This window comes from Danio aesculapii, chromosome 9, assembly GCF_903798145.1.
Source record: "Danio aesculapii chromosome 9, fDanAes4.1, whole genome shotgun sequence".
NCBI classification, from domain to species: Eukaryota; Metazoa; Chordata; class Actinopteri; order Cypriniformes; family Danionidae; genus Danio; species Danio aesculapii.
Window position 1 is genome coordinate 568,185 of NC_079443.1, and position 17,500 is coordinate 585,684.

Consider the following 17,500-nt stretch of genomic DNA (forward strand, 5'->3'; position numbering starts at 1 on the left):
AAAGGGGTGGAGCTTCTGATTAAGAGTAGGATCTACTGATTAAGAGGAGGAGCTATTTATTAAGAGGAGGAGCTACTGATAAAGAGGAGGAGCATAGTGTATTGTGTGTGATTTGGAGACGCAACTAAGGACTGTATAAAAGTAAAGCCATAATAACCATGCTGTGAATAGCCCACCTTTAAATGTGACCACCTCTCCGGTCTGTGCTTTGGGCAAACCCTTCTGACAGGCATCGGTGGTCAGAGCCAGAGTGACCCCGCAGCTGCCCAGCAGAAAGCCCACCTGCTGCCCGCCCGCATCCTACACACACACACACACACACACAGAGACATCAGAGAGACCTTCAGCTCTAATAATCACACCAAACACACTCAATATGCTCATGATACACTGGACAACATTTAGAGTGATGTTGCCTGTCGACATTGGGGAATGATGTCATCAGCGGGCAACCAAATGAGACACAGATACAACCAGATCCAGACACAACTGCCCATTCTCAATCAGAAAGGAGCCAAGCAACATTTCTTTTAAATATCGCCCAGGAAACATTGCTCAAACGCTATAGGGGAATTGATGAACTAAATTGGCCATAGTCTATGAGTGTGTGTTTGTGTGTGTGTGTGTGTGTGTGTGTGTGTGTGTGTGTGTGTGTGTGTGTGAATGAGAGTGTATGGGTGTTTCCCAGTACTGGGTTGCAGCTGGAAAGGCATCCACTGTGTAAAACACATGCTGGAGTAGTTGGCGGTTCATTCCTCTGTGGGGCAACCTCTGACAAATAAAGGGACTAAGGAATATGAATGAATGAATGAATGAATCAATGAACAGGAACTCGCACGCACGCGCACACACACACACACACACACACACACACACACGCACACACACACACACACACACACAGTGTCATGTTTCCTCTGTAACGATCATCCGTACCTTTCGAGTGAGCGGCACCTCTATGGGCACGGGCACCAGCTCCGCCAGCAGACAGCCGTAAAAGGCCACCATGAACATCACTGGGTCATTATTGGGGAACACCAGCGCAACCTGAGGACAACCGTCATGTTTACAGATCATTATAGTAATGTCTCTCTGTTTAATCAGCTTTTTTATTAAATAAGCAGCACTTTAAGCAGCTCTGAAATCCCCCTGTCACTGATAGAAACGTAAAGATAACAGTGAATTTAATTTTATTAGTAATTTTTGTTTACAGAATCACATAAAACAACATCGACAGCCTTATTCACTACTATAAACATGTGTGGAGGATTCTGTTCCATATTTAATATACGATGTACGTATATACGATTTCATGCGTTCATGCACATGTGTATGTGTGTTTGTGTTGTGTGTGTTGAACTCACTCTGTCTCCAGGTCTCAGCAGTGGTTCATTCCTGCTGCTCAGTTTGTTGAGCAGTGTGAAGGCCAGTTTCTGACTCCGCGTCCACAGCTTCCCTACACACACACACACACACACACATGTTCATCATATAAACAGACACTCACACCTGCACTGCACATTTTTGCAGATTTTTTATTCTTTTTTGCAATAACTGTGAATTTAAATGTGTTTTCTTCTATTCCCAAAGATGTTTGGTAACCAAACCATTTTTAAATGAATTTAACTGTTTAATAAAAGTGTTTCGTTTAAAAGCACCAATATATCTTGGCTATATTTACTGAGGAATATTCATTTAAAAAAGAGGTGCACTCATTCATGCTGAACACACTCTCTCTCTCTCTATAGTATGTAAATATAATGTACCGTATGTGAGTGTGTAGAGGGGTTTTCCGGTGTTGTCAAGAGCGGTTAGACAGGGGCTCTTGGCCTGAGTGTTTCCCCAGCGCTGGAGGGACCCCAGCAGGGATGAGGGCCGGTTACTGGAGACCCCTGGCTGGTCCCCACTCAGAGCGCGCATCTCCCCCCCCTCCGGCTTCGGCTGCTGCGGGTCTGGATGCTGCACTGCAGCACACAAACACAACATCATACAATAAACCACATATTAGAAATAATATCAATGATTACCTTACAGAAAAAACCAGCCTAGGCTGGTTGGCTGGATTTAGTTGGTCGACCAGCCTGGTTTTAGAGGAGTTTTGGCCATTTCCAGGCTGGTTTCCAGCCATTTCCAGCCTGGTCTTAGCTAGTCAGGCTGGAAAATGACCAGCTAAAACCAGCCTGACCAGCATAGACAAGCTGGGAGCCCAGCCAAAACCAGCTATGTCCAGCTTAAACCAGGCTGGTCAAGCTGGTTTTAGCTGGATTTGGCTGGTCCAGACCAGGCTGGAAATGGCTGGAAACCAGCCTGGAAATGGCCAAAACCCCTCTAAAACCAGGCTGGTCAACCAGCTAAAACCAGCCAACCAGCCTAAAGTGAAAGATCATCTACAGAACCAGCCGGATTCATCAACGCCCCCTGAGCTGAAGGTAGCATTGGACTTCTGGTATTGCAAGAACAATTTTAATCCTTTAATTTTTCATATTTAAAGATGTTTGTGCGCTACTGCGCATCCCTGTGTGTGTAATAAGCAACATGTACGCACAATTTGGAGGAGCACATCACAAATGCATCTTTAATTAACGAAATACTGAAAAGATTTTGACTTCAGAGGAGCTTTTAGTGGGTTAATGGTGTGGCTTCACAATAACAACTTCAACTTTTGTGTGCATCAGCAAAAAATAATTAGGTTAACTAGGAGGTTAAATTAGAGGTTAAATATGTAAACAGTTGTTAGTTTTGTAAGAAAAAAATTCTTAAGGGCTAAAAATATCAATTTTATTTATTTATTTATTTATTTATTTATTTATTTATTTATTTATTTTTTACTTTCTTTATTCCAGCCAAAAAAAATTGAGACCAAAAAAGAAAAAACTATAATACGAAATACTGAAGAACACCCATGAATCAGATTTCCACATGGGCGTCTTTATAGGCGATGCTCTGATACTGCCGAGTCATTTCTGAGTCAAAATAAGTCAAAAGAGTTTCAGCAATAGGCAGGAGACGGAGGTGAGAGAGAGTTTAATGTCAGCGATCGCCTCAGGGTGACTTGTGTGTCCTGAAGATGAGATGTGATGCGGCTGTAAATAGATCTGATTGATTTTGTGTGTCTGGAACAGAGAGAAAGAGAATCTGAGAGACCGACAGAATACAAACAGAAGATGCTGCTGCTGTGGAGAGAATATGGAGGAGCGTTTCTCATTATTATTTAAAGAGCGAGCCGACTGAACAGAGAGAGAATACACGCTGATATTGATCCACAGGCTTTCTAAAACCTTTTTATTAACTTTAATAACACTCAAAGAGTCTGTTGACCAATTTACAAGAGCCAGAGTGTATAGAACAATGGGATTTATCACCATAATCCAAACAAAACTGACCACAGAAAAGACTGAACAGACTGTGTACAGCGTAACCATTCACAAGGAACAGATAACAACAACACACAAACACTGTGCATAAACAAAATCGATTCTTAAAGGGTGTTTTTAGGTGTAAATGTTAAAATATTTGCCATTCATGGACTATGGATTAAAATGTGAGATGAATTTAACGTGAGAACACATTACATTAATACAAGCATCTATAATAAGCCAACAGAAAAATATTTGACTATGCCAATATGCTAACGCTGTATTATGACGTTTGACCTCTGACTAACAAGAGCATCCAGCAGGTGGCGCCACAAACCAAGCAGCACTGATAGAATACATGCAGTGTGTGTGTGTGTGTGTGTGTGTGTGTGTGTGTGTGTGTGTGTGTGCGTGCTTGCGTGCGTGTGTGTGTGTGTGTGGGTGTGAAAACGGAATATTCTGTAGTGCATTTACTGATTGTTTAGGGCCGTTTGGTGTTTTCAGTCCTCATACAGTCGACATCATCTTCATTATAATTTAAAGCAGTGTTGCTCAACCACATTCCTGGAGGACATGTTTTGAAGGTTTCCTTTGTCACACTCATTACAAGTCTTTCAGTCTGTGCTGATGATCTGAATCAGATGCGTTTGGTTAAGTAGACTTGGTAAATGTGCAGAGCTGGTGCTCCTCCAGGAATGTGGTTGAGAAACACTGATCTAAATCAGCACTAAAAATGTGCTCAAGTAAACCTAAAAGTACACATTTTTAAAACTACGTGCTTTAAATCATCACATAAAAAAAATACTATAGTAATGTAAATTAAGTACTGTTAATCTGCTGTGGTGATTCTACAGTTGCTATGGTAACAAAACAACTATAGTAATAATTCTGTTGTGGTGATTCTACAGTTGCTATGGTAACAAAACAACTATAGTAATAATTCTGTTGTGGTGATTCTACAGTTGCTATGGTAACAAAACAACTATAGTAACAATTCTGTTGTGGTGATTCTACAGTTGCTATGGTAACACAAAAACTATTATTAAATCTGCTGTGGTGATTCTACAGTTGCTATGGTAACAAAACAACTACAGTAATTAATCTGACGTGGTGATTATACAGTTGCTATGGTAACACAAAAACTATAGTAATAAATCTGTTGTGGTGATTCTACAGTTGCTATGGTAACACAACAACTATACAAATTAATCTGTTGTGGTGATTCTACAGTTACAATGGTAACACAACAGCTATAGTAATTATTCTGTTGCACTGACTGTACAGTTGCTATGGTAACACAACATCTTTAGTATTTAATCCGTTGTGCTGATTCTACAGTTGCTATGGTAACACAACAGCTATAGTATTTAATCTGTTGTGGTGATTCTACAGTTGCCATGGTAACACAACAGCTATAGTATTTAATCTGTTGTGGTGTGCTATTCTACAACTATAGTAATATATAAAAAATGACCCAATATTGTAGTTTTTTACAACTACAGTACTATTCCTCTGGGAAAGAACTACTCAATTAAAGGCACAGTTCATCCAAAAATGAACATTCTGTCATCTTTTACTTCTGTCATCGTTCACTTGTCACAAACCTGTTTGCGTAACTTTTTTCTGAACACAAATATTTAGAAAAATGCTGGAAACCTGAAACCATTGTCTTCCACAGTATGTTTGTTCCCCTACTATAGAAGTCAATGGTTATAGATTTCTAACATTACTCAAAATATCTTCTTCTGTGTTTAACAGAAAATGGAAATTCATAAGGTTTGGAACCACTTGAGCGAAAGTAAATAGTGTGTACATTTCATTTTACTAGGGGAACTAAGGATAGCCCCTGGTATACTTCAAACAAAATTGAAGAATGAACTGAAAATGCATCATTTTGAGCAAAACCTTGCCAAAGCAACATTCATATGAAGTTCTGCAGACACTGTTTTGCAGAATTCTGCACAGATATAGCAAAGCAAGTTGGCAGATTCGGTCTGGCCCTGAACTTACCATCCAAAAGCTCCTCGAAGTCATCAAGGAAGAACTCTCGTAGAGGAGGTCTCTTTGGCCTTTTCAGAGTGTTGAGGAGCTGCTGGATCTTGGAGGACACTCGACTGTTGACTGGAACACCTTCAGACAGAGATGGAGAGGATGAGATGGCGAAGCTGAGGACATGTTTAACCGTTTCTTCTCAAATATCATACATGATTGTGAATTATATTGAAATCATTGAATCATATCATGACATTTCACATGACACAATGCGTTGCGTTTAATGTAAAGAAATGTAAAGCAGATCAAATATACGTATTGCTTTAGGGTTTGTATTAGAATATATCTACAGTATATGTAATAAAACTCTGAAAGGTGTGAGAAATGTTTCTCAGCTGGCTTATAACAGTTATGACTGAATCATTTTTATTCATGTTAATGCAGTATTTCACACAACAGAGTGGAGAGAACAACACAAAACATTCGTCCTCAATCAGAGACATGACTTGCTCAACTACTCAAAATACACTGCATGCTAATGAAAAAACAGCTATAGTGATTTATAGTAAACACCACAGTGCTTTTGAACCATATGATGAGTGTTATACTAGATACATACAATTATTTACAACCCTCTGTACAGCATACTGTAGTATTAACTCCAGTGAACTGTAATAAACATTGAAGTACACTTGAGCATTTATTACAGTAAACTCTAATGTAATATACGCTATAGCTGTAGAAAATGACAGTAACTACTGGCTCATTTGTTTCAATAATTACAGTCGTTGTGTTACAATAGCAACTGTAGAATCACCACAACAGATTCATTACTACAGCTGCTGTGTTACCATAGCAACTGTAGAATCACTGCAGCAGATTCATTACTACAGTTATTGGGTTACCATAGCAACTGTAGAATCACCACAACAGATGCATTACTGTAGTTGTTTTGTTACAATAGCAACTGTAGAATCACCACAACAACAGAATAATTACTGTAATTGGTGTGTTACCATAGCAACTGTAGAATCACCACAACAGATTCATTACTACAGCTGTTGTGTTACCATAGTAACTGTAGAATCACTGCAGCGGATTCATTACTACAGTTATTGGGTTACAATAGCAACTGTAGAATCACCACAACAGATGCATTACTGTAGTTGTTTTGTTACCATAGCAACTGTAGAATCACCACAACAGATCAATTACTATAGTTTAGGTGTTGCCATAGTAACTGTAGAATCACCACAACAACAGAATAATTACTGTAATTGGTGTGTTACCATAGCAACTGTAGAATCACCACAACAGATTCATTACTACAGCTGTTGTGTTACCATAGTAACTGTAGAATCACTGCAGCGGATTCATTACTACAGTTATTGGGTTACAATAGCAACTGTAGAATCACCACAACAGATGCATTACTGTAGTTGTTTTGTTACCATAGCAACTGTAGAATCACCACAACAGATCAATTACTATAGTTTAGGTGTTGCCATAGTAACTGTAGAATCACAGCAGATCAATTACTATAGCTGTTGTGTTACCATAGCAACTGTAGAATCACCACAACAACAGATTAATTACTATAATTGGTGTGTTACCATAGCAACTGTAGAATCACCACAACAAATCAATTACTACAGTTGTTGTGTTGCCATAGCAACTGTAGAATCAAACTGAATAGACAACAACTACAGAAAATAATCTGTTGTTGGGTGATTCTACAGTTGCTATGGTAATACAACAACTATAGTAATATAATAGAGCGTATATTATACTACAATACACCACAGTTTACTGTGGTAAAAACTAAAGTACACTGTAGTATTTATTCAGTTCACAATAGTTAATACTACAGTATGCTGTAAGTGTTGTAAATAACATATACAAGTATATACAAGTGTAATACACTTACCATACAATGGTATGGTTAGAAAAAAACTAGTATTTACTATAATTACTGTAGTATTTTTCATGTAGGAGCTGACATTTGCAGTTAGTTTATTGTTATTTGATTGCAGGATATTATTTCTGTAATAAGCCTGTTGATATTTAGCTATCACACTTCTTTCTCACAAGAATTGGACCAACGTGAAACACCTCTCAAACATCACCAGTTAAGAGATTTGGCTGTATTTGCATAGTAAAATAATAAAACTCCAAAAACGAAATATTTGTATGCCGAGAGGAGACTTTGAACAACTCATTAACCCACATTAACAAAGACACGAAGAGACACACTGGGAGGAAATACTGTTCTTGTGATCGTAAGTTCACAACACGAGGAGTTTAGCAGACGCTTTGAACACAGCACAGATAAACAGAGACACCAGGAGGAGGCGGACGCAAAGAAATGAGCATAAATACCATCCACGGCCTCCTCATCTGCCCTGACAGAGCCTGAAGAAGAGAAAAGCCCAGTGAACACACATGACAGCATGTGCTGAGCATGACAGAAGCTAATCAATGAGTCTCCTGTGTGAGGTTAATAACCAGCTTTCTGAGAACTAATAAACCACTGCAACTGGTAAAAGAAAGGACAAAAAAGCATGTTAATCAGGAATTCCATATCTTAAAGAGACAGTAACCATAGAAATGAAACCTGATGAATTATCATCTACCTACTGTAACATGTCAAATTCGATTTGATGTCAAAGCCTTGACGTCCATATGACGTCCACACATTGATGTTGTATTAACCACCAAAATACCAACACATTCATTCATTTTCCTTCAGCTTAGTCCCTTTATTCTTCAGGGATTGCCACAGCGGAATGAACCGCCAACTATTACAGCATATGTTTTACACAGCGGATGCCCTTCCAAGTACTGGGAAACACCCATACATACTAATTCACACACACACTCATACACTACAGCAAATTTAGTTAATCAATTCCCCTATAGCGCATGTGTTTGGACTGTGGGGGAAACCCGGAGGAAACCCACGCCAACACGGGGAGAACAAACTCCACACAGAAATGCCAACTGACCCAGCTGAGACTTTGATTTTGACATATTTTTTTTGAACACCAATGTTAGTAGTCAGTTAGATATCATCTTGACATCAACATAGTCAATTGGCATCAAATCGATTGGCATTTTTGATGTGTTTTTGATGTTTTATTGACATTTTGACATTAAGGTGTCTGCTGGGTGAGGTCACTCAAAAACAATATATTATTATACCCCATGTCAGAGCAAAAGCAGACATACATTTGGTTTCTAAAACATTCCCAGAACCTGCATTTATTTGTTTGTTTGGTCAAACAGGAATATTTTATTTACAAAAAAACTGAATATTCCTCTGCAAACCTGCTAATTGTTCTGCAAAATTTCAGCTAATGTTATCAAAATGTTTCCATAATCACTTTAAAATTCACCCTTTTTTCCCTCGGTTTATTCTAATCTGGTGACCAACTGAGATGTGTATGTGAATGTTAAGTAAACACTGAGGGCTCTACTTGAATGCTCTATGCACATGGGCTAAAGCACACCGCGTGTGCACTTATGGCGTGTCTGAATCCACTTCTGCTATTTTAAGAATAGGAAAAACAGTCTGAGTACCAGGCGCATGGTCTAACAGGGCTGTGCTTATTCTCTTAATGAGTTCTGGGTGTGTTTTGGGGCGTAATGTGAATTAAACCAATCACAGTCCATTCTCCCTGTAAGAGTGAGTTACATTCACTATTAACATGGCGGAGTTTATAAAACTGAACACTTCAAGAGCCCAGTAAATATTCTGCTCATGCGTGACGTTAAAGATCATCTACAGAACAGATTCACCAAAACCACCTGAAAAAGAGGGGGAGGAGGTAGAGGCTGTTGTATTCATGAAGATCATAATAATCACTTACATTTTAATCCTTTAACCATTTAAAAAATATGTGTGTGCTGCTGCGCATCTCTCTGTGTGTAATAAGCAATGTTTGCTTGTGTTTTGCACCCTTCTATCACTATCACACTCTTTAAATAACAAATTAAAAACTGCGCCAAACTTTAGCGCAGCTTTTTAGTTGGTCAGTGGTGCCGTCTATTTCAGTTTCCTCAAAATAGCAACACATCAACTATCCAGATTAGCACACCTCCTTTTTAGACCACCCATGGTGCACAGATGACTACTAAAATACACTTCCTTTGCGCCTGATGCTGCATTGCACCCAGTATTTTATATAGTGTTTGCTCTACAGTCCAACAAGAACACTAGACGCACAATACAACACATCTTATAATGATTTTAAGTCTTACCATCCACCATACGACTTAATTCACATTCACACCTCCACACATTTACACCTGGCCTGTTCACAGATGGGGTTATAATGAAGTAAATGTCTCCTGAGAGGAGAACACAGAGCCCATGAGGAGAAAATAAACTTCACTGGTCATCTAGATCATGATCTGCATCATGAATAGGAGTGTAAATCTGGACATGCAGGTGAGTAGATGATGACAGAATTAATTCATTCAACAAAAATGAAGCATGCTAATGACATAGCAGGCAGAAACAGCTAGACATGAACTGAATCATGTCTCATTACCTGTGTGTGTAAGTGTGTATGTGTGTGTGTGGGAGAGACTCGAGTCATGTTGACACATATCTAATGGCAGTGCTCAGTTGATCAGCCTTAAAATCTGTGCAATTTATATCCTATTTTAATGTCAAGAAATTAAAAAACATTGAATTTTTTAATTGTTTTGAAGCAGTTATGACGTGATGAAGCTCTCTTTACTGAAATCACACAATATCAAAACACCACTGATTCAAAATAAAAGATTCATAAAGGTTACGAAGCTTCATCACAGCCATCGCATCGCTAGTTCATACACAAGACCCTAGGTATAGTGCCCTCTAGTGTCCAAACAGAGCACTGCCACCAAATATATGACACTGTGCAGGACAGACTTGATTGGTGTGTGTGTGTGTGACTCACCGTCGGCCGTCTCCATCAGGCTGGAGTGTGTGTATCCGCGGGGAAGGCCTCGCACTGACGCCACCTGTGGACGCTCCGCATGCAGCGAGCGCTCCAACAGACCCGTCACATCCGGCGGTGCGCAGTGCTGGTCTGTCAGAACATACAGCAGTGGACATCACCATACCGTACAGCATGCAAACACTCCACAAACCAGCAGAAAATACAGTCATGCATGCAATAATAATGAGTAGATGTGCAGAGACGCTGAGTGAACTGAACAGGCAGACAAACTCATTCAACACCATAAGACTTTACAGTATCTGTACATCACACACAGACAGGTGGTGTAAAGTGTTGTGGTCTGTACTATAAGAGGTTTTGCTCACAAGTCTCATTATTAATAAATCATTGACTATGTTTTAGCTCAATTAGCTCCTAAATTGCTGCTTATTAATAGTTATTAAGGTAGTAGCTAGCTAGATTAGAGAACATGTAGAATGTGAGCTTTATAAGTACTAATAAAAAGACTAAATCCTAATAATAGACAGTTAATAAGACTAGTTCACAGAGCGAATTAATACCTAATCTAAATTTTTACCAAGATTTTGTACTGTATCTGTCTTACACCAAACCCTTATGATTTTTTTGGGGGGGAGCCAAACAATAGTATATTTTTGGTAACCATGGTTACTAATTAGTAATATTTAAATAAATAGTTATAGTTAATACTACAGTACTCTGCAGGATTCATCAACAAAGACGTGTAAATACTATAATATATACTGTACATTACATTTGACTATAGTTTGGTTCAAAAACTTTATTTATAGTATTTATTTATAGTATAATAAACAGAGTAAGATGGAGTTAGACACCAAATATATTCTGATTAGCTGTGACTGTTGTTGTTTTGTTGACTCGTTCAACTTTCTTTCTAATTTAGTGTGATCCCACATGAAATACTGTAGTAAATTATAGTAAACATTGTAGTGTTTTTGAACTATACTATAGTAAAGCACCTAAACTAATCTATTGTGGTGATTCTACAGTTGCTATGGTAACAACAAGTACAGTAATTAATCTGTTGTTGTGGTGATTCTACAGTTGCTATGGTAACAACAATATACAGTGATTAATCTGTTGTTGTGGTGATTCTACAGTTGCTATGGTAAAACAACTACTTCAATAATAATCTGTTGTGGTGATTCTACAGTTGCTATGGTAACAACAATATACAGTGATTAATCTGTTGTTGTGTTGATTCTACAGTTGCTATGGTAACAACAATATACAGTGATTAATCTGTTGTTGTGGTGATTCTACAGTTGCTATGGTAACAACAACTATAGTAATTATTTGTTGTGGTGATTCTACAGTTGCTATGGTAACAACAACATACAGTGATTAATCTGTTGTTGTGGTGATTCTACAGTTGCTATGGTAACACAACAATATACAGTGATTAATCTGTTGTTGTGGTGATTCTTCAGTTGCTATGGTAACACAACTACTACAGTAATCAATCTTTTGTGGTGATTCTACAGTTGCTATGGTAACACAACAATATAAAGTGATTAATCTGTTGTTGTGGTGATTCTACAGTTGCTATGGTAACACAACTACTACAGTAATTAATCTGTTGTGGTGATTCTACAGTTGCTATGGTAACAATATTTATTACAGTTTATCAGTTCTCTATACTACAGTAGGTGATATGAATACTACAATACATATGGTATCGTACACTTTGCTATCGTATGGTTCAAAAACACTGTAGTATTTACTACAGCATTTTTTCATGTGTGATGTTTATTGTCCATCTCAGCTCTTTCGTCTGAGTCCTCCGTCTTTCAGTGGGTTTATGTGCAGTGACAGTGTGAAATCTGTGGTTATTTACAGTCACAGCCGCGGGTCAGACTGAACAGAGATGCTTTTATAAGCAGAAACAAAGAAGGAGAGCAAAGAAAACAGCAGATGAGAGGAAGAAAAATAGCTAAATCTGTACAGACGAGTGAATATTGTTCTGGAGCTACAGCATTACTGACATCCACATCACATGCAGCTTATCTGAAGAGCACAATAACGGTTAGATGGACGTCAAGAGGACGATTAGAGGATGTTAAGAGAAACACACCATGCAAGAAGTTCACATAGCTCAGAGATTAAAAAGAAAAGACATACCCTTCTCATTTCCATATAGAGTACAATTACCATTAAATGTCATTTACTCTATTAGATGTGTATTGTAGTATATTATGCTACAATACACCACAGTTTACTGTAGTATACTTTACTTTTGACTACAGTGAACTATCATAGTATAATATACCCTATGGTTGTAGAAACTACACTGCTGGGTCATTTGTTTTTATTACTGTAGTAGTGGTTGTGTTACCATAGTGACTGTAGAATCACCACAACATATCACTTACTATAGTTGTTGAGTTACCATAGCAACTGTAGAATCACCACAACAACAGATTAATTACTGTAGCTATTGTTACCATAGCAACTGTAGAATCAGCGAAACTGATCAATTACTACAGTTGTTGTGTTACCATAGCAACTGTAAAATCAACGCAACAAATTCATTACTACAGTTTTTGTGTTACCATAGCAACTGAAGAATCACCGCAACATATTCATTACTACAGTTGTCATGTTACCACAGCAACTGTAGAATCACTGCAGCGGACTCATTTCTACAGTTGTCCTGTTACCATGGCAACTGTAGAATCACAGCAACAGATTGATTACCACATGTTGTTGAGTTACCATAGCAACTGTAGAATCACCACAACAACAGATTAATTACTGTAGCTGTTGTTACCAAAACAACTGTAGAATCATCAAAACTGATCAATTACTACAGTTGTTGTGTTACCATAGCAACTGTAGAATCACTGCAGCAGACTCATTACTACAGTTGTTGTGTTACCATAGCAACTGTAAAATCACAGCAACATATTCATTACTACAGTTGTTGTGTTACCATAGCAACTGAAGAATCACTGCAACATATTCATTACTACAGTTGTTGTGTTACCATAGCAACTGAAGAATCACCGCAACAGATTCATTACTACAGTTGCCGTGTTACCATAGGAACAGTAGAATCACTGCAACAGACTCATTTCTACAGTTGTCCTGTTACCATAGCAACCATAGAATCACCGCAACAGATTGATTACTGCATGTTGTGGTGTTACCATAGCAACTGTAGAATCACCACAACAGATTGATTACCGCGTGTTGTTGTGTTACCATAGCAACTGTAGAATCACCACAACAGATTCATTAGTACAGTTGTTGTGTTACCATAGCAACTGCAGAATCACCACAACAGATCAATTCAAGTACTTTACTATATTATGGTTCAAAATTACTACAGTATTTATTTTAAATTACCATAGTACTATTTCAAATGAGGGTTTTGTTTTGCACTTATTGACATATATTTAATATTTTCTGCTAAGAATGAAAACATGCAATCCTTTTAAACTACCAAAATAGTGCATTTACTGTAAAAATACACACAATGCCATGGATCTTTTATTTACAGATATTCATCAGAGCATTTTCATAATCTTTTACAGTTACTAATATTATTGTTCCCTCAGAAATGGAATATATAACTGCACTGGACTTTATATTGTAATTCTGTGTTTATCTTTTCATTGTTTATTGCTCGTCACATTGAGAGCTGGACACTGTTTCACTCAGCAGTCTGGTATTCATATGCTGGCATGACATATTCCTTTCATTAAGCAAAGAATGATTTCACAGCAGCTCTGATCTGCCAAACTAATAAGGCCAGCGCTGGTATATCTGCACAGACTGAAGATCCGCAACAGACAGACAAAAACAAGCATGCAGCAGACAGACATGCACATGATAACCCATGCATTTATCATGAGCTGGAAACAGTGTAGAGACGCATATAGAGCTGAATGAAGGACCTGTGTTTACAATTACAATCAAGTTTTTAGATGTTAGATGAAATATAAACTGATATGAGCAATCAAAGTTTGCAGGTTGTCACCTAAATGGGTCAATTTCTTTTGGAAGAAAAGATGTTTAAGATGTTTATAACCATAACTTTATCAGTACTAATAAGTTTAACTAATTAACTAGTAACTAGTAACAGCTTTTAACGCTAAAGTTATTATATAGAAACATAGTTAACCTGCAGTTATATGGTATATAGGGGATGTCCATGTGTAGATGTTCAATGAAGTGTATTTGTGTATGTGTTGTCCTGGAAGTGATGTCAGTACCTAATAGTTAACTCCACTAAACTAACAATAACACAATAAGTTAATACCGCAATATAAAGTGGGACCAACATTTTAATATATAGAGTGTGTGTTTGCAGCACTGACCGATGTGTGTGTGTGCCATCAGGTCTGCCAGGACGGTGGCGGCTGAAGCGGAGCTGGTGTTGGTGCAGTGCTGCGCTCGACCTCCAGGGTGTGAGGAGGTGGAGGAGGCGGAGGAGGAGGTGGAGGAGCCCTGGATCACCCTGTTAAACCAGTGCTCCACGCTGGCCTGAGCCGCATACGGGGATGAGGAAGCGAATCGGCCCGTCCGGCGCAGGGAGCCCTCATCTTCTGAAGCTGACGAGGTGTCTGGCAGGAACACAACAGCAGAACATCAGCACAAAACACACTGTATACTTAGCATATCTTCATTTTCGGATGATATAGCTCTTTAAAGAGACACTCTAATATTAATATTCATTCTTTTATTTTCCTTCGGCTTAGTCACCTATTTATCAGGAGTCAGCACCGCGGAATGAACCGCCAACTATTCCAGCACATGTTTTACACAGCGGACTTAATAGAACTCAATATAAATGAAACGGACGATTTATAAAAATATTCACCCCCTCACATTAAAGGTCACATTCATACACTACAATTTAGCTTAGCCAATTCCTCTATAGCGCATGTGTTTGGACTGTGGGGGAAACTGGAGCACCCGGAGGAAACCCACACCAACATGGGGAGAACATGCAAACTCCACACAGAAACACCAACTGGCCCAGCCGGGACTCGAACCAGAGACCTTCTTGATATGAGGTGATTGTGCTACACACTGCGCCACCATGCAGCCCCGTTTTTGTTAAGTAAAGAAAGAAATGTAAAGATTTTTTTATTGTTTGGCATTTTTTATACAGCACACAGATTCTGAAGAAGAGCTGAGCAGAGGGAGGACTCCTGGAAATCAGAGACTGGAGCAGAGGTCTGCAGTGCAGGAGTACATCACTTAAAAATACATTGAATTAAAGAGATCAGATTTTATAATCGTCCAAGTTCTGGTGTCATTTATTTCCAAGAGTCTGTTTCAGTTGTGTATTTTTGGAGTTTTCCAAAGATTATTTATTTTATATTATTTATTTCTCCTCTTGAGATGACTTTTACTTTACAATCACTTTGTAAAAAATACTTTTTAAGAACAAATACTTTGTAAAGACAATTATATTGTAAGTACATTATGTGTAATAGCTAAATTGGGAGAAAGACCTTTAATAAAATGTGTGATGTATTTCGTTGTCTGTTCGGTTTCTTATTGAGAAACCTTGATTGACTTGATTGACAAGGATCTTATTGATCCTTGATTGACTTGATTTTTTTGGCCCACATATTGTATTGAATAATCTGCTGAAAAAACTCTGATAAATAGTAATAAGCAATTAAAATAGTAATGATAACCTATGGATAAAAGGTCAGCCAGGTGGTTATGATGCCTGGTAAAGGGTTAAGTTCAGTGAACTTGAAAATGCAACCCAGGCTCATTCTGAAAACGTAGTCCCGTGGACGTTTCTGGAGACCGCGAAATACGTAGCCGGGGGTACGTATGGCTGCATTTCATTTTTTTAAGTGAACGCTGCGGGGCGGTGTAACGCATTTCCTTTCAGTGCTTGCCGGCCGGCCGCTTGCCTCCGTGTGGAGGGCTTTCCCGCCGCAACCAGTTTGTCCGGTTAGCTCTTCGTGTACGTCAGCAGACTCGAGGCGCAGAGAGGGGCTGACCACGACGACCAGGTTCGAGTCCGGGGAAGAGCGGTTCCAGAAATCAGGTAAGGAACGAAAAAAAAAAATCCAAGAAATAAAGCGAACAAGTTGATCACAGGGTGAGAATGTGGTCAAAATCCCAAAACGTAGTAAAAATCAGACGAGGGCTTTTCTTTTTCTGGACGGCTTTTGTGAATCGTCGCTGGTTGGGTTTAGGGAAGGAGGAGGTCAGCCGATTGGCCGGTCGCACGGTCAATCATCCTGTCAACCAGGCAGACAGGTGGAAGGTTGTTCGACACCAGCCTCTGGCGGGTTTACGTGAGAATGGCACCGGCGCTAAAGGCGCTCACTAATGACGTTTGAGACGCGGAAAAAGCGCACACAGCGGCCTCTCGCGGATTCGCGAAAACAAAAACTGCGAAAATACGTACCTCCCGGGACGTATTTCGCGGTCTCTAGAAATGTCCATGGGACTACGTTCTCAGAATGAGCCTGGGTTGCGAAAATGTAAGTTAACGTATTTAAACTCAAATTGTCAAGTTCTGCATACTTGATAATGTACGTTAAACTATTAAAACTAAACTTTGCAAGTCCAGTTAACTTAAAATAAGTAGTTGGGTCAATTATTTAACTCTGTCAACTGAACATTTAAAGCTGAGATAACTTCGAGAATTAAGTCAATATAACTTAACTGAGTCTTAATTCATCTTGTTGCATTGATAAGTCGTAATGACTTAATTAAGTTAACTAAGTTTAATTGAGTGAACAAATCCGTTTTTACAGTGTAGCCATCCAATCACGGTGGAGAAGGGGCAGGACTATACCACACGACAACTGTCAGCACCACCACAACTTGTAATGGCGATTAATGAAAACAAGCACTGCAATCACGCTTCTGCAGCACAAAAACACACCGGTGGACATGCAGGTTTAATCTTTCCCTTTGTCCAACCATTAGAAATGAATGGGAAATACTCCAATCTAAAGCTTTTATTTTATTTGTCCACCAAAAATCAATAAATCCAACACAATGTAAATTAAACATATACCTACATTAAATTCTGAGTTTATACAGCGCTCTCAATATGTCAAACATTTTGACTGTTTGTTTCCTATTGTTTTGGTTGAGAACCTATTTAAGATCAATGTTCATGCTTTTGTTTGTGTTATATATTTTTAATATCAATACATCTTAATTTTTAAAGTCTAT

At 38.6% G+C, this 17,500-nt stretch overlaps 1 protein-coding gene across 2 annotated transcripts in view; it reads right to left on the minus strand.

Annotated features, from left to right (window-relative positions):
• dip2a (disco-interacting protein 2 homolog A) overlaps positions 1-17,500 on the minus strand; it is a 131,712-nt gene that overhangs the window by 34,214 nt on the left and 79,998 nt on the right. Inside the window, exons 5-11 of one of the 2 annotated variants that reach the window (XM_056464641.1) lie at positions 14,659-14,904; positions 10,295-10,426; positions 5,367-5,486; positions 1,767-1,964; positions 1,365-1,456; positions 937-1,047; positions 177-300 (exon numbers count right to left, since the gene is read on the minus strand). In XM_056464641.1, the coding sequence (XP_056320616.1) occupies positions 177-300; positions 937-1,047; positions 1,365-1,456; positions 1,767-1,964; positions 5,367-5,486; positions 10,295-10,426; positions 14,659-14,904 (1,023 nt within the window). The remainder of the gene's footprint in view (positions 1-176; positions 301-936; positions 1,048-1,364; positions 1,457-1,766; positions 1,965-5,366; positions 5,487-10,294; positions 10,427-14,658; positions 14,905-17,500) is intronic. The other variant, XM_056464642.1, reaches the window with a different exon arrangement.